This window comes from Podarcis filfolensis (assembly GCF_964270895.1).
Source record: "Podarcis filfolensis genome assembly, chromosome: 9".
NCBI classification, from domain to species: Eukaryota; Metazoa; Chordata; class Lepidosauria; order Squamata; family Lacertidae; genus Podarcis; species Podarcis filfolensis.
Window position 1 is genome coordinate 75,041,982 of NC_139610.1, and position 21,781 is coordinate 75,063,762.

Here is a 21,781-nt window from a genome sequence, read left to right on the forward strand (position 1 = left end):
AAACACCGAGACCTGTTCCACGCACTTCTCCTCAATAATAATTACTTCCCTTGATTGGGATACTAGACTTCTGTTGATGCTGCCTAGAATAGCATTGGCTCCTTTTTTGCTGCAGCATCACACTGTTGACTTACGTTAAGCTTATAGTCTACTAAGACACCTAGAACCTTTTCACATGCACTACTGGCAAGTCAGGTGTCCTCCATCTTATATTTGTGAAGCAGGTTCTTCCTGCCTAAGTGCAGAACCTTACATCTGTCCCTATGGACAGAAGAAGCGAGCCAAAGAGGAAGCCTTCCAGTTCACGCCTCTGGTTAAATGGTCCCGGCCACACACCCCTGGCCAGTGGATTGGCTGGCCAGGCTCTGACATGGCCGGGATCCCCCAGGCAACGGGGGACTAAGTCCCCCGCCCCCAGAGGGGAGTGGGTGGTCATGCGGTCCACCGCAACTCCTCCCCACGGGGAAGTGGAGCAGATTTGGGACACGGATGGGGGCTATGCCTTTCCAAATATTGGAGGGCTATCAATCCCACCACCCCCAGCCATCATGGCCAAAAATCAGGGTTGATGGAAGCTGCAGTTCAGCAACAGCTGGAGAGCCACACGTTCTTTTAAAGCTCTATCAAATGCACCTCTTGGGTTAGGGAACCATTTAGCAGGTTCTGTTGGGGGAGGGAGCTGTTGGTATTATTGATATTAATATCAATATTAATACGTGCCTTGCAGGACATCGTCATGAGAAGAAAAGACGAAGGAGTAAACCCAACACAAACCTGGAGTGGAGTCTCTACAGCAATTGGACGGCGCTTTGAACGCCTCATTCCAGCAATTCCTGCAGCCAAGGTGGAGCCAGATTAATTGCTCTGCTTTCCTTTGGACCCCCATCAGCGAGGCCGAGAGGGAGGCCTTGTCGTCTCGGCCGCCCAGGACCTCCAGACAAACTGCCCAGGCTTGGGCTCCAGAGAGGTCACTTGGGTGCTGCAAACACATCAAAAACAACACAGGAGGCAGCAGTTACGAGTTATAAGCTCAACCTGATTGGCATAAGATATGAGCACCATGGTTTGCCTCCACCAGTAGGAGAGATCATTGTGTCTCAATGGTCAGCTGTGCAGTGATCAGAGAACAAATGACTGCTGGGAGAAACACAGAGAGAAGAAACACCATGGTACATCTGCAGCACCACAGCCGGAGGCCTTCATCTGCCCCAGCTGCAACAAAACATGTCTCTCCTATATTGATCTCTATGGCCACAGCTGTAACGCTCCAACGGTTTGACTTCACCCCCCAAAGGCACACTCCTCCATTGTCCTCTGAGACAGGCGGCACTTAATTTTTGTATCTTCATTTTAGACCTTATTATTATTGGTTGTGTTCTGTTAGTGTATTTTTTATTGTTTATGACTAATTTTGTTGTGTTTGTAATAATAATAATAATAATAAATTTTATTTATATCCCGCCCTCCCCAGCCGAAGCCGGGCTCAGGGCGGCTAACAACAATCAAATAATCAAACAATCAGATAAACCCACATTATAAAAATATTTCATTATAAAAGTTAATTAAAATCAAGTTAATGGCAACCATTAAGCAAAACTCTGTGCAGGTTGCCAGAGGAGGGAGTCAGGCTGCGCCCTGACCAAAGGCCTGGTAGAACAACTCTGTCTTGCAGGCCCTGCGGAAAGATGTCAGGTCCCGCAGGGCCCTAGTCTCTTGTGACAGAGCGTTCCACCAGATTGGAGCCGCAGCCGAGAAGGCCCTGGCTCTAGTTGAGGCCAGCCTAACCTCTCTGAGGCCTGGGACCTTCAGGGTGTTGTTATTTGCAGACCGTAGGTTTCTTTGTGGGGCATACCAGGAGAGGCGGTCCCGTAGGTACGAGGGTCCTAGGCCGTATAGGGCTTTAAAGGTTAAAACCAGCACCTTAAACCTGATCCTGTACTCCACCGGGAGCCAGTGCAGCTGATATAGCACCGGATGAATGTGGTCTCGCAGCGAAGACCCCATAAGGAGTCTCGCCGCGGCATTCTGCACCCGCTGGAGTTTCTGGGTCAGCCTCAAGGGCAGCCCCACGTAGAGCGAGTTACAATAATCCAGTCTGGAGGTGACCGTTGCATGGATCACAGTGGCTAGGTCAGGGCGAGAGAGATAAGGGGCCAACTGCTTAGCTTGGCGGAGATGAAAAAATGCCGCCTTTGTTATAGCTGTAATCTGCGCCTCCATAGAGAGGGAGGTATCGAAGATTACACCCAAACTCTTAACGGACGATGCTGGCACTAATTGCACCCTCGCAAGAGATGGGAGTTGCCCCCTCAATCCCATATCGCCCCATCCCAGCCAGAGGACCTCTGTCTTCGAAGGATTTAACTTCAACCGGCTCCCACGTAACCATCCAGCCACAGCTTCCAGACATCTGGTCAGTGTGTCTGGGGCCGAGTCAGGATGGCCATCCATCAACAGATAGAGTTGGGTGTCATCGGCATACTGATGGCAACCCAGCCCAAAACTCCGAGCAAGCTGGGCGAGGGGGCGCATAAAGATGTTAAAAAGCATCGGGGAGAGAATCGCACCCTGAGGCACTCCACACACCAAGGAGTGGCGCGATGACAATTCCTCCCCCAAGCGCCACCCTCTGTCCCCGACCAGAGAGAAACGAGCGCAGCCATTGGAGGACTCCAAAAATGAAGGGGAAATGTGTGTGCGTCCTATGGGGCGAATGCAGGCATTCGCTGAAGCCTCGAGAGCGAGAGGGATCGGTGCGCTGGGCTCCCACGGCTTGCGGAGAGTTGCCTGCATGCCGAAGGCTGGGCGCGCTGAACTCAGCGCGCCCAGACTTCGTGCGGCTCTCCGCAAGGCGCGGGAGCCCGGCGCCGGCTCCCACGGCTTGCGGAGAGTTGCCTGTTCTGGGGGCTGGGGTCGGGGGAAGCTCAGGCTTCCCCCGCCCCAGCCCCGTGCCTGGGGGGGAAATAATTTTTCCCCTTTATTTCCCCCCCAAAAAAAACTAGGTGCACCTTATGGGATGGTGCGTCCTATAGGGCGAAAAATACGGTAATCTTCATAAAAGGGGAGGGGGAGGGAAGAGAAGGGAAATAAAAGATCAGGCTGAATTCAAATTAAAGGCCAGACGGAATAGCTCTATCTTACAGGCCCGATGGAAGGAGCTTAAATCCTGAAGGGCCCTAGTCTCATGGGACATAGCATTCCACCAGGTCGGAGCCATCACTGAGAAGGCCCTGGCCCTGGTGGAGGATAGTCTGACTTCCTTAGGGCCCGGGACCTCTAAACTATGGTTGTTCATTGACCTTAAGGTCCTCTGCGGGGCAGACCAGGAGAGGCGGTCCCGTAGAAGCAGCAAGGAAGCAACTGTGACAGCAGGGATCCCTTCCCAAGAAAACTAAGACATTTCTTAATTTAGTTAGGTATTAGTGCAACTGCAGTGCTTAAACGGAGACCCTCCAAGTGCCCCTGTTTTCCAAAGACAGTCCCGGATTTACAGAAGCTGTCCCAGTTTCTGATTTGACCCCAGAACGTCCCACTTTTCCTTAGGGCATCCCTATTTTCATCAGAGATATATTGAGGGATTGTCTCTATTTTTATCAGAGAAATGTTGGAGGGTATGTTAAGTGTCCATCGTATCTGAGAAGAGCACCAGAACAACTGGTCATGCTCTGTGACTTGCTAGCAGGCCTGCAAGGTCCAGTAGGTGCCAGTTTCCAGGTACCCATCACCTGAGAAACAGATCCCCACAGCCAACAGGTAGTAACAAAGCACACTCTAATCTCTCTTGGTTTCAGGCAGCTGAAGGAACGGTGCTTGGATGGAATCGGACGTTTATGTTTATTCTGTAGCTCTGAAGGCTTTCCATGGGGTTGGATGGTGAAATGCAAAGCATTCTGTCTTCACACAAGCATTGGTTCCCCCAACTTTACAGTTCTTCGATATCCAGGTTTTCCTTGCAAACCCATCTGCGCTGTTCATGACAGTAGGCATCGTTCCAGTTATATTTGTTACTTGCAGGCACGATGGAGACACAGTCCTCCTCTATTTCTCTGTTTTGCTGTCTGTGGGGAGGCTCATTGTGAGACCAGTACCTGCAGAAAGACTTCCCATTAAACAGGAAAGATAGAGACAGGCTGGGTCTACCAATGAGGAGGAAGCAAGGCGTGCTGAGACCTGTGGGGTGAGAATGGGATGCAGCCCCCTTGGATTGCGGGAGGCAGGAGGGCCACATTTTTAGACGCTCCCCAACATCATCATCATCATTATTATTATTATTATTATTATTATTATTATTATTATTATTATTATAAAAAAGAAATCCCTGCAAGTTGGGAAGCGTAACACAGAAACTTAACCACACCTCAAAATAACTATGGGATGGGTGTCTCCTTTTCCCAGGAAGAGGAGAGGCTGCATCAGACTGTATTTGGACCCTTGCAAGATTCTGAATAGGGACATGGGTGGCGCTGTGGGTTAAACCACAGAGCCTAGGGCTTGCCGATCAGAAGGTCGGCGGTTTGAATCCCTGTGATGGGGTGAGCTCCCGTTGCTCGGTCCCAGCTCCTGCCAACCTAGCAGTTCGAAAGCACACCCAAGTGCAAGTAGACAAATAGGTACCGCTCCGGCGGGAAGGTAAACGGCATTTCCGTGCGCTGCTCTGGTTCGCCAGAAGCGGCTTTGTCATGCTGGCCACATGACCCGGAAGCTGTACGCCGGCTCCCTCGGCCAGTAAAGCGAGATGAGCACCGCAACCCCTGAGTCGGCCACGACTGGACCTAATGGTCAGGGGTCCCTTTACCTTTACCTTTTAAGATTCTGAATAGTGCAGGACATTTGACAGGCACGTAAGTGTGCTCGTCTATACCTGGGAAAGAACCATCTGAAGACCATAATACAGTGCATATCTTAGAACATGGAAAGGAGGTATTCAGGGGTTTACTCCATTATGTGCCTCCCCCCTCCCCATATATACACGCACCCTGGTCCACGAATGTCCGTGACACAGGAAACACTCCTGTGTGAAATGCTGTAGCAAATTCTGCAAGATGACTTGACTTTTCCTCTAGCATTTGGGAACAATTCCTTGACACCGCCTATTTCAGACTTACTCATTTTTAAATCGGGAGCCATCTGTCCATTCCCATTTGCCTTCCTCCATTTCATCTGTAAGGCCTATCCAAGTGGGGTCACTGAGCAGGGAAGTGACAAAGTTCTGTAGAAAGAAGGAACAACCTCACTTGACATTGGGTCAGGTCATCGCGGCAAGAAAGAGACAACAGCCTGCCTGGGGTAAGCCTTCACAGATTTGCCAACGTAACCCTAAATGTGTGGTAAGAAAAGTTAGGTTCTGTTAAGTATAATTGGTTTAATTGTCACAGAGATGGAGAATGGCTAAAGTATATTGCTGAAAGGTTTAACATGGGGCTATATTAAAGCCAAGAAGAGCACTCTGAGCTCTTGCTGAGTTGAGAATTAACTGATTAACTGGTAGCTAACATGTGAGTGTTGTAACCTTAGATCATGTGAGAGGTGTTGGGTTGCAAATTTTCCATCTTGAAAGCTTCCTTTGTCTCCTAAACTCTATGGAATGAGGCTGCAAATGAAGCTCTTCTGAAGGGAGAATAAGCAGCCTAAAGCCAATGTAGGCCAGAATGAAGGCTGTAGGGAGAAACAGACCTCTGCTTCTCGGTCTGCTTGGATCATTTCACCTTTTCTAAGATGCTAAGCCTGTGCTGGACAGCACAAGACAATGTATAGATATTTTGATTGTATCTTTGATGCTTGTGTTCTGTTTTTGAAGAGTTCTGCCAGTAAAACTTTGAATAACATTTTTATGGGCCTGCACAAGGTTTCATTGCCAAAGGCCTCAGTTCTTATGTTTCCAGTCGCTTCAAACTGCGCAACGTTAATATCTGCAACAGGTTCAGTGTAACCCACATAAACAATTTTCATTTTAAAAAATTCTCCGCCTCAGGTTCTGAGCCAAGAAACTGCTTACACAACTGTAATGGAGCCTCTGCAGGTTGCAAAATATTCTGGGCTGTGTTCTATAATGACTTTACATTGAGATTCTACCATTGCCTAATGGGCTTCACCATCGCTGCATGTGCAATGGGATTGTGCCAAAGCACCATGTTCTCCTGTTCCAGAAAGGTCAGACGTGGAGGGACAAATGCCTTTCAGTGAAGCCTGCCTGTCATTTCTAACAATTGAGGAGCCTCTTGTAAGCTTTCATGGAGGCCCGGGACTATTTGGGACAGAATTTTCAAGCCATTGCATTGATGCTACAAAGGCAGAATAGTAGCAAAATCATCGAGTTGGAAGATACCCTGTGGATTTTCTAGCCCAACCCCCTGCAATGAAGGAATAAGCAGCTGTCCCTTACGGGGATCAAACCTGCAACCTTGGCGTTATTAGCACCACACTCTAACCAACCGAGCTATCCAGCTGGGATGTGTGGATAGGAAGCAGGCAAGAAATCGTACAATATTTGCATGCGAGAACAGAAAAAAGAGAAGCAGATGTCTATAACCTGTTCTTCATCCGTCAGGATGGAGGCCAAGTGGGCATCTCTGGACTCGCAGAAATTCTCAGCATCATACCAGCTCTTTTTTCCTTTTGAAATGTAGTAGAGATTCCTCCCAAAAGCATCCCACCTACCAGAAGACTTCCCACCTTTAATGAAGAAGGATTCTAAGAAGAAATAAGTAGGAAGAAGAGGATAATGTATTCTCTTCTGTACATAGTTGAATTCAAGCTCATCCCTGAGGAACAATGGGTGACGTGGGGTAATTCTTGCAGCTTAGCCTACCTCCAAGGGTTCTTGCGCCGATAAATTGGATAACCCAATCCACGCTGCTCTGAGCTCCTTATGGGAAGGGAGGGACCCCAAATATAAGAAATATTGGGAATTGCTGCAGAACCCACTTCTGGGTCCCATTAGAACTGAATTCATATCTCCCCATTTTCTGTGAGCCCGGGAACACCAACCGATCACTTCAGCACATGCTTAAAATCTAGAGCTCTGCTCCACAGTGAGGTGGAGCCAAGGTCCTCTTGCAGCAGATCCAGAACCCTCCCAGCCATCACTTTCTGAAATAATGCATGACCTGAAACACAACCATTCCCCGAATTTTCTGAATTTTGAATTTCAGTTCTCCAGCCAAGGAATTTCGCAAAAATGCATATACTAAAGTGAAGTTTGTGTTAAATGCTTATGTCTTGCGGAGGTAGCACACAAGAATGCATCTTGTGAGCTGAAATCATTTTGCCAAAGTATATATATATATATATATATAGCACAATTTCATATGACTATGTGCATATGAGGAAGAAGCTTGCTCCAAAATGCTGGTTTGTTTTCGTGAGAACCTTTTCTTTAAAAAACAAAACAAAAAACAAATCGCAAGTGGATGTGGAAATCTTGAGAAGACAAGAAAAATGAGAAGCTGAGACAAACCAAAACTGACACATGCTTCCATCCCCAGAGGGCAGAAGCTGAGAGAGGTCTGACCGTGAGAGAGAGGGTTTTGCATACATCTGCCCAGGGATCTGAATGCTGATATTGTCAGTAATTTATGCACTCTGCAACATTTAATTGAAATACCCTGGTCAGGGCCATGCACATGGTCTGTCTCGTACCTACGGGACCGCCTCTCCTGGTCTGCCCCACGGAGAGCCTCAAGGTCCATAAATAGCAACACCCTAGAGGTCCCGGGCCCTAAGGAAGTCAGATTAGCCTCAACCAGAGCCAGGGCCTTTTCAACTCTGGCTCCAGCCTGGTGGAACGCTCTGCCTCATGAGACCAGGGCCCTGCGGGATCTGATTTCTTTCTGCAGGGCCTGTGAGACAGAGTTGTTCCGCCTGGCCTTTGGCTTGGAACCAATTTGATTCCCTCCCCCTCTTTCTTTTTTCTTTTCCTTATCCTCCTGCAATGAGGCTACATTTTATTATTTTAATGTTTCAATATTTTAATGTTGTATTTTAATTTTGTTTTTAAGTTGTAATCATTCAACTTGTTTTTATTATTGCTTGTAAGCCGCTCTGAGCCTGGCCTTGGCTGGGGAGGGCGGGGTATAAATAAAAATTATTATTATTATTATTATTATTATTATTATTATTAAGCTCAAGGACACTGGAGCTCAGAAGCCGTAAATACAGTTTGGCCTTGGTGCAGTAAGTGGCAGCAAAGGTGCCAACTCCTTGGGGCCCTGAGTGCCCGGGCACCCACAAAATTCCCCACAAAGCGGCTGGGCACTCACAAATTTCGGTGCCAGAGCCATGCACACTGCATGGCACCCATGGCCCTGGGCACCCACAGTTGTGGGGCCAAGATTGCACTCCTGCGTGGCAGGCAGTTCAAGGTGAACAGTAGGGGTGGTGGATGCAACAGAGAGAAAAGCAACAAAGAAAAGGATTCTGTTTTGTATATAGTTTTCTGTCTTTCAATAAAATGCCATCAAATATTCAAACGCAGGCGCTTCTGCCTGTTTGTGCAATCTGTTTGCGCAAGAGCCAACAGATGTGTTTCATAACTTCCTCTCTGTGCCACATCTGGCGTTCAACCAAAGTGGCCTCTAATCTTTGTGCCTGCCAGCCGGGGGGGGGGGGTGTCCTTTTTGCAATTTAAGCATGCGCCTCTTGCCATTTGATCGCCCTTGCATTCTCAAAAAGTGCTGAGTTCAGGCATGCAGCTACTTACGGTACTTCAGTTTCCGTTTCTTGTAGGCCTGTTCAGCCTCTTCTAAAAGGTCTGGCAATGTCTTCACTTCTTCTGCTACCTGCATGGCTATACGCATTCCCACAGTTAGAAGGTTTCTTCTTCACCTTCACCACCACAGACACATTTGCTTGTTATTTACATCTTAGCCTTACAACCAGGGAAGTCTGGTGTGAGAACAAAACTAGATAGATAGATGATAGATGATAGATAGATAGATAGATAGATAGATAGATAGATAGATAGATGGTAGAATATTATTGTCAGAAAAATGGAATCAAGAAGAATTACTGACAAAAGAAGAATGGCAAATGAAATTAATGGGCTATGCAGAATTAGATAAATTAACAGGAAGGATTCGAAACTTGTGGGATCAGAGATTCTTAGAGGACTGGAGTAAATATTTGAATTATTTGAAAAGCAATTGTGATAAACAGATTACGCTAGTAGGACTGCAAGAAGTTCTGCAAGGAGGACTTTTTGAAATATTGCAAGGAAGGCTTTGAAAAGAATTATTAGTTAAGGACAATTAAAAGTAAAAGAGAAATTAAGAAATGGAGAATAAGTGATAAAGAACGGAAAATCATCAGAGGTTGTTGATGGAAGTCTAAAACATTGAATAAGAAGTTATGTTAAATGATTGTTGGAACTTATATGTTTAAAAATTAATAAATATATATTTTTTAAAAGATAGATAGATGATAGATGATAGATAGATAGATAGATGATAGATAGATAGATAGATATAGATATAGATATAGATATAGATATAGATATAGATATAGATATAGATATAGATATAGATAACAGAACCCACCCAGCCCAGCCTTCCTCTGCATGTGACTAGAGGTGGGCGTGGCCTCACCTGTGCAGATAACGACAAAAGCACAGGGCAGGGCAGCCATCTCTCTCTCTTTCACCACATGCATCGAAGAAGCAACATCTGCTTAGCCAAAGATGCTCTCTTGGCCTCCAGCCAAAAGAGGACAAAGGGACTGTCTCCTTATGAGATAGTTTAGCTTACTTTTCTAAGCTAAGTCTGCCTTCTGGGATCCCATTGTGAACAGAATGTGAGTAAACTCTTTTTATACTTTTATAGAAGACTGTGTTGTGCCTTATCTTTTATGAGGGAATAAGGGGGAAATACCAGAACAGTTATTATAGAGGCTTTAGCGAGCCTGAGCAAACGCATCCGCTGCAAGTTTAAAAAGGGGAATGTTACTCTGCTAAATTGTGAACTTGTTTACACAAGTTGGAAAGGCTATAATCAAACAATATATCCTCTCCTGCATCCCTGAACATTCCCACATTGTGGACCTTACTCCCTGTGAACACACACAAGATGGATAACTATTAGGCTCTTCACTTTGATTATCAGGCTGTAGAAGCCTCTCCTGCTGTCTCTGGAGGCTCTCATGAGATCTCACAGGGCCATGAGAGATCTCAAAAGAGACTCTAGAGCACATGGGAGAAGATGCCCAGAGCCCAGTAAGCAAAGTAGAGAGGTTAAAAGCTATTCTTGTGCCAGGAAAACTCAGTGCAAAAAGAGTTTTTAAGCGCTATGCCTTACACGCATTCAATTCATGTAATTTCAACTGACTGGCCAATCCAGCACATAAATTTGAAATCTTGCAAGTTAAATGCTTGTAAGTTGCAAATTACTTGTATACCTGGAGTACACAGAAGAAGTGACATTTCCCATAAAGCCTGACCAAAAGTCTACATCTGTGTCTTATCTGCGATGCCTTCAAGGCAGTCCTTCATATTTGCTTCAGTGGAATGGAAGCAGCCCCCATCCCCTTTTAAAACCCAGTCAGGAACAAGCCATCCTTGCTTTTCCACTTACCATTTTCGGAATTGATCTTAGGACGGTTTAGTGAGGCAGCCATTGTGCTCCTCAGCGTGATCAATGGATCTGTGCGAGGATCTTTAGGTGCTCTTTTCAGCTTGTGATCTAAAGTTATAAAGACAAGGATGAGCGCTAAGATTTGCAGGTGCCCAATTTCTGCCCCAGTCTGCTTCATTTGATACCTAGGAGCCTACAAAGGACTTTTCACTTCCAGGAGGCAAAGGAGAATACCCCACTGAGGACCTCTTGCCCTGCCCAAAGTGGCTGCAGCAACCCAGTCAGATGGGAGCATTATATTATTATTATTATTATTATTATTATTATTATTATTATTATTATTTGCATCATCTTCATTTCAATACCCTCCATTTTTCTAATCTTAAATGCAATGCTCCATCTCTCTGACGCATTTTGCAATTATTATTATTATTTTTAAAGACTCATGAAAATTCTTCAGCTTTCTCCTGTGAATCGCTCATAATAAGCACATTTGTGTATGCTGTTTTGAGTAATGCACACACATTTTTTCTCCTAATATCTTACAAATTTCTCCTACAATGACTTTTAAATGGGACATTCATTTTTATGCACATTTCCTGTGTTCTATACATTTTCATAAATGCTGGCATCGAAAAATTCAGAGATGTGCTAATTTCTGAGAGCGGCTGTATGTTGGTGCAGATAGATTCAGTGTCAAATGTTACTTGGACTGAGTTTCTCCCCCATCGCTGGACCCAACAAAGAATATTTGTATTACTGGTTGGGTTTTAAACCCAGCACGAGGTCTTAAATGAAGTTCTCTTGGTGCATTGCATGTGTGAAGGAGTTCTACAGCTTGAAGGGAAGCACTGTCTGCCACTCACCCCCTCCAGGGGTTGTGACTCTCACTGCCCCGTCCCCTCCCCATGTCCACCTGTTTAGCACTGAAGTCTGCAAAGCGATGGCTCCATGGCTCTCATCTGCCGTTGATCCATGCATAAGGTTGCCATATTTCAAAAAGTGGAAATCTGGATACAAAAGGTTGGTGTGTTTTGTTTGCAAAATCTCAAATCACCTTTAGTTTTGCCGGCTACGTCCAGGAAATTCCAGACATATGGCAACTCTCTCCATGCAACATCAGCTGTAGAGGCCAGCAGTGGGGACTTGGGTTTGAACCCCTCAAAGTGCAAAGGGCTTGAGGGGGCCACTTGGGAAAGCCTCATCTCTGGTGCATGAAGAACACCCAGCTCTTCTGGCCACATGACCAGGGATCCTGCCAACCGTCCCTTCTCATATTCACCAAGGGCACAGCCAACAGATGCATTCTAGATGTGGAGTGGCCTTCAGGCCCAACCCTGCGCTTCCTTGCTCACTAGGGCTGGGAGATATATTGATATACTGTCCAAAACCAGTTTGAAGTCCATATCGTGATATCGGTTTCATAATTTTTGACCTTGTTAGGATTCTTGCTCCATGTTTGCAGTCATGGGATTGTAATATATCCCATGACGGTGTATGTTTTCATTCCACAGTGTGGGAAGTGACGGAGACAGGATGTTAATGTTACTGTGTTCCGTGAAGTGGGACTATTGTCCTTTGTCCTTCCTCTCTTTGCTGTCTGATGAGAAAGAAGAAGGAACTAAATCAGAATGCTCCGAGTGTATTATATGTAAATAAATGTAGATTAGCCAAAATGCTGTGCTACTGAGGTCTGTTACGGAAACTGTGAATACTCTGTGGATCCCTAAGTGTGCTGATGCTTCATGGTATCAGTCGCTGTGATGTTCAGGCTGAAGAAAGCTTTTGAAGCTTCCGAATGATCAACCAGGAGGGAGAGAACATGCCAGTCAGGCATGCCAGTCTCTGCCAGGGTTCTACACGAGGGTAGGACGGTCCTAACATATATTGCGAACCATGATGTGTGTGGTATGCAAAAATCACAATGTCAGGGAAACCATGAAGCCAGCCAATGCGCCATCTTTATTTCAGACATTGTGATATATTGGTATATCGAAATGCTTAGCTAGCGATATACAATATCACAATGTTGGAAACCAGACATCGCCCAGCCCTAGGTAACAGTCTGGCCTATATACTCATAGTGACTGTAGAGTTGGAAAGGACCCAAAGGGTCCATAGCTGTCAACTTTTCCCTTTTCTTGTGAGGAATCCTATTCAGAATAAGGGAATTTCCCTTTAAAAAAGGGAAACGTTGACAGCTATGAAAGGGTCATCGAGCACCAAACCCTGCAATGAGAATCTAGTCCCCCTTAAGCAGGAAAACCCAAGCAGGACAATTTATTCAGGATTGTTCAGGGGAGTGCATGATCAGGGGGAGCTGAACTTACAGGAAACACCCATCCCGATTGCCACGGCAATTAAGGTTATTATAGCGATAGTGATGACAGTCCACACGACTTTCACACGGGTTTCATTCATGAGAAGAACGATAGGTTTTCGTGGCGGTGGCGGTGGCGGTGGCGATCCTGGTGTGGGTGCTTTTTTCTTTGGAGGGGCTTTTGCTTTTGGTTTTGCTTTCGGTTTTGCTTTCGGTTTAGGTGCCATAGCTTGAATGACAAGAAGAAATTAAACCAAAAAAACTGAGTGTGAAGATGACTCATCGAGGGAAAGATTTACCATCAGGTTCACTTTTGCCCATCTGGGGTTTATTTACTTATTTACAAACTTTTTTTGAATTAAAAAAAAACCCATAGCAAATGTAAAGTGTTGCCTTCTGCGACAAACGCGTGTACAGATGTTAAACCTTGTAATCATCGGGCTGTACAGTGAAGTCTAAGCGGTATACAATCAATAGTTTGGAAAAATGGGCAGATCAGCCCAAATGCATATCTCTCAAGGGAAGAACAGAAAGAGGCTCTCCAGCCTTCTATTTGCTAGCCTCTCTAGCCTTGTTAGGAAGGCTGACAGATAGAAGGCCGGAGACTTCATTTCATACTCTAAACTGGACTGAGTTAGAATCATAGAATCATAGAATCATAGAATCATAGAGTTGGAAGAGACCACAAGGGCCATCGAGTCCAACCCCCTGCCAAGCAGGAAACACCACCAGAGCACTCCTGACATATGGTTGTCAAGCCTCTGCTTAAAGACCTCCAAAGAAGGAGACTCCACCACACTCCTTGGCAGCAAATTCCACTGTCGAACAGCTCTTACTGTCAGGAAGTTCTTCCTAATGTTTAGGTGGAATCTTCTTTCTTGTAGTTTGGAACCATTGCTCCGTGTCCGCTTCTCTGGAGCAGCAGAAAACAACCTTTCTCCCTCCTCTATGTGACATCCTTTTATATATTTGAACATGGCTATCATATCACCCCTTAACCTCCTCTTCTCCAAGCTAAACATGCCCAGCTCCCTTAGCCGGGAACTCTGTAAAAGGACGACTACAGACTTTGGTGTTCTGGAGCAGTGCATACTCCACTGGTCGCACTGGTCAAAGGATGGTGTGGTATCAACAACCAACAGTGGGCCCAAGGCTAACATTTTCTGGGCCAGTTGGCTTCTACAAGTCATGGCACACACTTCTGCTTGTTCCCTGATTTCTAGATACAGGTCTGAGTGGTTTCCCCTTTGCCCTGCTGCTTTCCGATTTAACACTGAATCGGAATAAACGGCACCCTTTGGGGAACCTGCTTGCTGCTGGTTCTGATTCAGAGGTAAACCACAGTTTGCCCAGGGGGAAAGTTGCAGGTGGAACATGTGTGAATGAGCCATCAGACAGAAGACAGATTACTGTATCATTGTTACAAAACGATATAAATCGAGACCCTAGGAAGACAAAACCATCTTTCTTTGTTATTCTTGTTATCACCCTCCGATGCTCAGTTCAGCGTTCCGTAAGTGCTATATTCCACATACATTGGGTCCAAGTTTCGGTGGTGCTTTTCTCCCCCAGTTGGAAGCAACTATTTGTCTCGCTGCTGTCATAAGAAAGAAGATCAACTCTTTACGCTTAACATTTGGATTGATATGGCTTTCCACTGACTGCACGGCTAACACGGGGTCGGGGAACAACGGGGAAATTGGCACTGTGCACAACACCCAATCAGCAGTGGGAACTGTGTCAACATTGGGTGGTCACTCACTAAGCAGTGGCCGGTTGCATGTGCAAAGGTGATGATGATGATGATGATGATTTGAATTCATATACCGCCCTGTACCCAGGGGTCTCAGGGTGGTTCACGGGAGGCAGATCTTAGAAGGGAAACATCGTTAAGCTGCAGAAGCCTGGAAAAGAGCGGCTGCTTTTAGCAATTTAAAAAGTTATCTGATGAAATTGTTCTCTCTGCAAAGGGCCAGAAAGAAACTGTCTAAACTCTAGTAACTGGAGGCTGAAGTGAAATACTCTGGGGGCCACATACTGTACCTTCTCCTTTATCTTAGGATTCCCTGCCAGGATACCATTAAAGGCTATCACTTGTTCTTCCTCCGAGTTTGATGCAATTGATTCCTGCAATACTTCTCATCCGCATTGCCCATCACAACTCCCTCCTCCTGCCTTACTAACTTCCTTTGTTTTCTCAATGTGGTGCATGCGACAGCCCTGGGAGTCCAGCTGCTTGCTGATTGGCTGCCTGCTCTCCCCTCCCACCATTCACAATCTCACCTGTAGCTGAAAGGTAAGGTGAATTGTGATGGCATTTGGGGGTGGGGAGGCAGGGTGAGGCAGCAGTCTTTGGCATCCCATGTCAAAGAAAGTGGGGCAAGACCATCCCCACCCATCATGGGCAATGGTATCAACAAGCTCCTCACCTGCTTGGTGAAACTAGCCGTCTCCCATCTTCCTAGTCTCCGGAAATATTTTGGGGCTGAGATGAGGTTTGTGGGTGTATGAGACAGTTGGGGAGCAGTCATTGGGGGATCTGAAGCAAAGTTTCATCTGTATGTTGATGACACTCTGCTCTTTCTTTGCACCATCTGAATTGGAAGTGGAAGTGAAGTTGGTTGGTTCTGCATTGATACCTGAGTGCAGTGGTGGACCGGATGGAGGTCAATCAACTGGTTTTAATTTTTTTAAATGATTTTTATTGCCATTTAAAAACTTTACAGATCTTACAACATCTTTTCTCTTTACAATTGCATCCATAATCTATTTTTCTTTCCTTACATACTCATATTCAACCAACTGGTTTTAAATCCTGGCTCTGTGGGTTAATGGCTCCTGTGTCCTGGAGATTGTTAGGATATTCCGTTCCACCAGGGGCATGACTGTTGTGTGTCACATGCCTGTTCACACTCCAGCACAGCTTGCTGGGAACTTCCGTTTGTGTAGAGCTTTTGCTTATGCTGCTTGCTTTTGGACACAAAAGGGATCGGACATGTTTTCCTTTTGTCCTGCTGTCCGCTGAATAAACTGCTTGCAAATATGCTCACACAGCCATCTCCTGCCACTTCTGTTGCGCAGTGTTATGTACTCTGCTGAGTGTGCGTGCCCAGCTTCTGAAGGCTTCTGAAGCTCGGGTCGCAGTTTCATGCTGATCCAAGGACTAGAGATCGCTCGGCACACCGGCCGGTGGGCTGGGGCCTGCTGGGGGCCTGCCAATTGCCCCCAATTCCTTGGCTGCATCCCACAGAGATAGGTTAGTAACCTTTTTTGGACAGGGTTGAACTGCTTCAGAAGAGAGAAGCATGTAGTCTGCAGATACTTCTAGATCCATCCCTTGTTGGAATCTCCGTTCAAACAAGCTGATAAGGCCTCACCTTCCTCCGAGCCAAGCCTTTGATAAGGCTCCAAGGCACATTCTTCAATCAGCAGAGTTCCCAGCAGCATGCAGAAGAGACAAGAGGTTTGGGCTACATTGTAAAGAGTTTTATTTCTAAACTACGCAGAACAGAAAAGACATCCTCTCTCTATGAAAGCAGAGAGCAACTGAACAAAGGAACAAAGGAAACAGGAAACCACTAACGTCACACCCCGTCTCCCTTTCGTGAGACTGCAAGGTCTCTGGAATGTAAACAGAGTCCTGTGACTCCACGCAGCTGCACAGTGATAACAGAAACTAACATCTCTGTCACTTGAGGGACAATGAATCATAGAATTGTAGAGTAGGACGGGGCCCTGAGAATCAGCTAGCCCAATGCAGGAATTGTCGGAGGTTCCATACGACCGAGCTGTAATGGCTCTCCTCCTCGTTGTATCTTCGGAATCCATCCAGGCTCTCCTCCAATGATGATTAATGACCTAAGCCTTTGATGAGGCTCAGGCACGCTCCCCTGTTACGCAGAGTATCCAAACAGCAGAAGGAGCCGAGAAATGTGCTCCATTGCTACGTTTATTCCTAACTACGCAGGATAGAAAAGAATATACATCTGCTCTCTGTGAGCTGTAAGAGACAGTGAACAACTGGAACAAAGGAACAGGAAACCAGTAACATCAACATCCGTCTCCCACCTCCCGTGCGACCTCCAGCAGTCTGGAATGTCTGGAATGTCAGTAGAGTCTTGTGACTCCAAAAACTGCACAGTGGCATAACAGAAATCTAACAGTAACATGCAGCTGCCCCTTATGAGAATCGAACCTGCAACCTTGGCTTTGTCAACACCATATTCTAACCAACTATCAGTAGCTGGGAGTGCCTTCTTCCAGCTTCAGTTCCTAGCAGTGGCGTAGCGTGGGGGGTGCAGGGGGGGCCGGCCGCACAGGGCGCAACATCTGGGGTTAGGGCAAATCCACGGGTTAGGGGGCGCAAATCCACAGGTTAGGGGGCGCAAATCCACGGGTTAGGGGGCGCAAATTACTTGCCTTGCCCCGGGTGCTGACAACCCACGCTACGCCACTGGTTCCTAGGGCACTTATGGACCAAGATAGCTTGGCCATGGCAGCTTGAACTTTTTAAGTATTTTACTGCTGGCATCCCATCTGTCTTGGGGGACAACAGAAGAGCTCACCTTCAAAGGTGAAGTCAAACCACTGGAGAGTGACAGCACCTGTTGTGCCTAACTTCTTGTATATTTTGCTTCACTGTAAAACTTTGTGGTATATTTATGAAACAAACAAACAATAAATAAATAAATATAATGAACCTGGAACTGGTAGCTTCTAGAATGGATTACTACCTTGCAGTCTTTGTGGAACTTCCCTTGGTCTAGAAGTTGCAAGTGGTCAGCTACACTGCTGCCCCAATAAGCATCATGGAATTTTGCCTAAATTGCCACCATAACGACAACAGCATATCAATATTGTTGTGAGTTTGGGGGGTCCTGCATGGTGCCTGAGTTCCTCCCAGTCCCTGGGGTCCTGGATGAAGCAAGGGTTAAAACCTAATAGAGGATCCCACTGTTGAAGGAGCCGGGCAGGTTTCTCGCTGAGATTATGGCCCTAAGTGCCATCATTAGTATAACAAAGGAAGTTGCTCTGTGCCAGAGGACAAATGGGTGGGCCCCCTCCCTCCCCTGGCAAGTAGCGAGAAGCGCAACAGTGGGTGCAGGGGTTGTGAGAGAGCTGGAAGAAGGCTGCAGGCAGAAGCCAGGGTGTGAGAGCCATGTTTGCTTTCTGTGGGATTCCAAGGCTTTGACTAGGGGGGAAGCAAGTGTTGGCATGCAACCAAGGAAACAGGGGCAATTGGCAGGCCCCCAGCTGGCTCCAGCCCACCGGCCGGTGTGCCAGGAGATCTCCAGTCCTTGGTGCAGCATCAGCGACCCGAGCTTCAAAAGCTAGGGCACGCTACTCAACAGAGTAAACGCTACACAACAGAAGTGGCAGGAGAAGTTGTGTGAGCATATTTACAAGCAGTTTATTCAGCATAGATAGGGCAAAGGGACCCCTGACCGTTAGGTCCAGTTGTGACCGACTCTGGGGTTGCGGCGCTCATCTCACTTTATTGGCCGAGGGAACCAGCATACAGCTTCCGGGTCATGTGGCCAGCATGAGTAAGCCGCTTCTGGCGAACCAGAGCAGCGCACGGAAAAGCCATTTACCTTCCCGCCAGAGCGGTACCTATTTATCTACTTGCACTTGGGTGTGCTTTCGAACTGCTAGGTTGGCAGCAGCAGGGACCGAGCAACGAGAGCTCACCCTGTCGCGGGGATTCGAACCGCCGACCTTCTGAACAGCAAGCCCTAGGCTCTGTGGTTTAACCCACAGCACCTCCCACGTCCCTTTTATTCAGCATACATCAGGACAAAAGGAAACATGTCTGATCTCCTTCGTGTCCAAAGCAAGCAGCTAAAAGCAAAAGCTATACACAAACGGAAGTTCCCAGCAAGCTGTGCTGGAGTGTAAACAGACATGTGACACACAATTCCACACGTCTGTCCTTAAGGTGGAACGGAATATCCCAACAGCAAGATCTTTTGGGGTGTTGATGCTGTGACCCCCTCCATCCTAGGCTCAGATTGTGTGTATGTGTAAATAAACCACATAATATAAAGACACCGCAGTCTCAGCTGTTGCTCATTCTAAGGAATCTGGACCCTGGATGAGAGCCTAGAACCCCTGGGATTTTGCACCGCTCTGAGATTAGAGTGGCATGCAGAAAATGTTAGAACTGTAATGTGAGCAGCAAAAGCAATTAAGCTGGTGAAATAAAAGGGAGTTGAGAATGTACTTTTGCTATATGCCATATAGAATCATAGAATTGTAGAGTCGGAACCCCAAGGGTCCTCTGGTCCAATCCTGTGCAATGTGGGAATCTCTGCTAAAGCATCCATGATAGATATAGAAGGGATAAGTATTCTTGGGGAGCCAGAAGTCTACTTGACCAGGTGCCCCTCAGATCAATACTTTGAGCACATCTATTTGTGCCATTTCCTGGTAGGCAATTGAATTTCATGCTGGATCCTGTACACTGATTAGCTCAGCAAAGCATTAGAAAAGGAAGCAATCCTGTGGAAATAGCTGCAGAAATAGAATGAAATAGAACCCTCTGCCGTTCCAAAGTGCTCCTCTCTGGGGACAAATTATTAGGAATCTCGAGGTCACTTCCTAGGAGGTGACTTTGTACAGGTTTAAAATGGTCACTTCGCAATGGACGCTACCAGCACATGTCTTGGGGTGGCCCCAGAATTTATTTTTATTGTGCGTTCTGCTGAAGTTTGGTATATATATACTGTGCAGACATAAGGAGTCTGGTATGAGTGCTGGATGAAAGAATGAAGAAACTTAAGTTTTATTATTCCTGGCAGACAAAGCCATTCTGAGAACAGACTTGGCATATGGCCAGTAGGACTGGGCAATATCTGGTTTTCATCATCGTGGTATATCACCAGCTAAGCATTGCGATATACCGATATATCACAACGTCTGAAGTAAGGAGGGAGCAATGTAGAGGCATTGCCTGGCTTCACAGTTTTTCCTACATTGTGATTTTTGCCGGTGTCAATTCTAGGGATTTGCTGCCCCGCTGCAAAAGGCAGGGAGAGCTGAGCCAGCAGAGTTCACAGGGGCTGCAGGAACTGAGAGAAACATTGACTGGCTTCACAGTTTTCCCCACCTTGTGATTTTCGCATGGCACACACGTCATGATTCGCAATATATTGCCAGGCCAAAAACCAATGCCACAATATGGACTTCAAACCAGTTTTGGACGATATATCGCCCAGCCCTAATGGCCAATATGGAGTGAAGAGGTTAACACACATGCTCAGACACCCTTGAACTAGCTAAGCAGGAGAAGAGGAAACAGGGAAGCGAAGCCTGAAATGAATTGATCCAGCTTACCAACAAAAAGTTACTACTGCAAATGATAAGGAATCATTGAGGAGGAATGACAGGTCTGCTCTCGGTCAGAGAAATAAATCAGAGATGACAACCAGGTAAAATAAAGCAAGGCAGGCTCTTTAAGATTCATCTTTATTGATCTGCTGCAACAAAGTCACCCCCCGCCCCCAACAAAAGGAAGAGAAAGAGCCCTCAACAAAGCCAGGAACAACTTTTAAAACTGCAGAAAGTGTCCAGCGCCATTTGAGGATTGAACATGTTTGTTTATAAAAAGTGGCTTTGTTGGGTGTTATATTTGATTGGATGAAGCAAATATTGGTTTTATATAGTGGACATATGAAGAATCGAAAACCCTTTACTTTGGCATCTTATTTGTCTTATCTTTATCTTGTAACCTCTTTTCTACTCTTTGTTTATTTATTTCTTTTTCTATTGCTTTCTCCTCTCCAAAGAGAGGGGTTTGCTCTCCCAGACCTGAAATTGTATAACGAGGCGGCATGTTTGTGTTGGATGAAGGAATGGGTGGAACTAAAAAATGCCAACATCCCAGATGTAGAGGGGTTCAACCTATCTTTTGGATGGCATGCTTACCTTTACTATGGAAAAACTAAGCTGCATAAGGGATTCCTAAACCACATAATAAGGAAGAATTAATGTAGTGTTTTGGCAAGACACAAAGACCTTCTAGAAAGGAAGACCCTTGATTGGATATCCGCTACTGGGGCTGTGGCAGTGAAAAAAGTAAATTTGGATAAGAATTGGGGTACTTATAAGGATTTCCTTAATTTTAAGAGATTTAAAAAAATAAAATAAGGAAGGGATTCCAAATTGGATTATAGATTGGTTTCAATATTTTCAACTAAGTGATGTCTTTAAAAAGGATAAAGAAAGAGGAGGCTAAGAATTTGGGAAAAAATTGTATTAGGGAACAACAAATAATAACTGTAATTTTTAAGTGGGGGGACAGACTTTGGCCCGGCTCGTTTACATCGCGTGGTCCGGCGTGTGCTCGGCACTGCACATAAGTAAGAGGCGCCCAGATCACAGCCCAGATGGCCTCCTGCGAAGCCTCCCTCTAAGCGCCCGGTGCCCTTTACCTGCCCCCATCCGGGGAAGTCTGCGCCACAGGAGTGCCAGCAAGCAGATCAGGTGGCTTGCAGGCTGTGCCATCCTTGCTTGGCGCCAGGATCGCACAGGGCGCTTCCCTGCTCCGCTCACAGACTCCGCAGGGAGGCGTGCAGGCAGCGACTCGGCCAGAAAGGGGTGCCCCACAACCGCTCCCGATCACGCCCGTCAGATACCCAGGCAGCCATGGCAAGAGGGGACGTGAAGGGGCTTCCCTGAGCCGGATGCAGCGTGCTCCGATGGGTGGCTGAGAGGAGAAGAGCGGGCTGCCCCACAGCAGGGAAGGGAGCGAGCCCCGACTCTCCTTCCTGGACACTGAGCCTGTGGTGCCCTCCAAAATCTGGCGCCCTGGCACCCTGTGCCACTAACGTCTATGGGTAAGACGCCCCTGAAACAACCTCTCAACTCTCTTGGTTTCAGGGAGCACAAAGAACAAGGC

General features: G+C 46.5%; 1 protein-coding gene across 3 annotated transcripts; it reads right to left on the reverse strand.

Annotated features, from left to right (window-relative positions):
- Nucleotides 1–3,781: 3,781 nt before the first annotated feature.
- Nucleotides 3,782–15,071, reverse strand: LOC310742397 (C-type lectin domain family 4 member F-like). 3 transcript variants are annotated; one of them, XM_083571866.1, is made up of 8 exons: nt 14,926–15,071; nt 14,720–14,844; nt 12,893–13,111; nt 10,563–10,670; nt 8,699–8,785; nt 6,530–6,690; nt 5,106–5,209; nt 3,782–4,088 (listed from the first exon to the last, which is right to left on the reverse strand). In XM_083571866.1, the coding sequence occupies exons 3-8, from the start codon at nt 13,107–13,109 to the stop codon at nt 3,923–3,925; spliced, it is 843 nt and encodes a 280-aa protein (XP_083427992.1). In that variant the 5' UTR covers nt 13,110–13,111; nt 14,720–14,844; nt 14,926–15,071; the 3' UTR covers nt 3,782–3,922. The 3 variants fall into 3 exon arrangements, with proteins under 3 accessions (XP_083427992.1, XP_083427993.1, XP_083427994.1); XM_083571867.1 differs by lacking the exon at nt 14,720–14,844; XM_083571868.1 differs by lacking the exon at nt 14,720–14,844 and having other exon boundaries at nt 12,893–13,090; nt 14,917–15,071.
- Nucleotides 15,072–21,781: the final 6,710 nt, after the last annotated feature.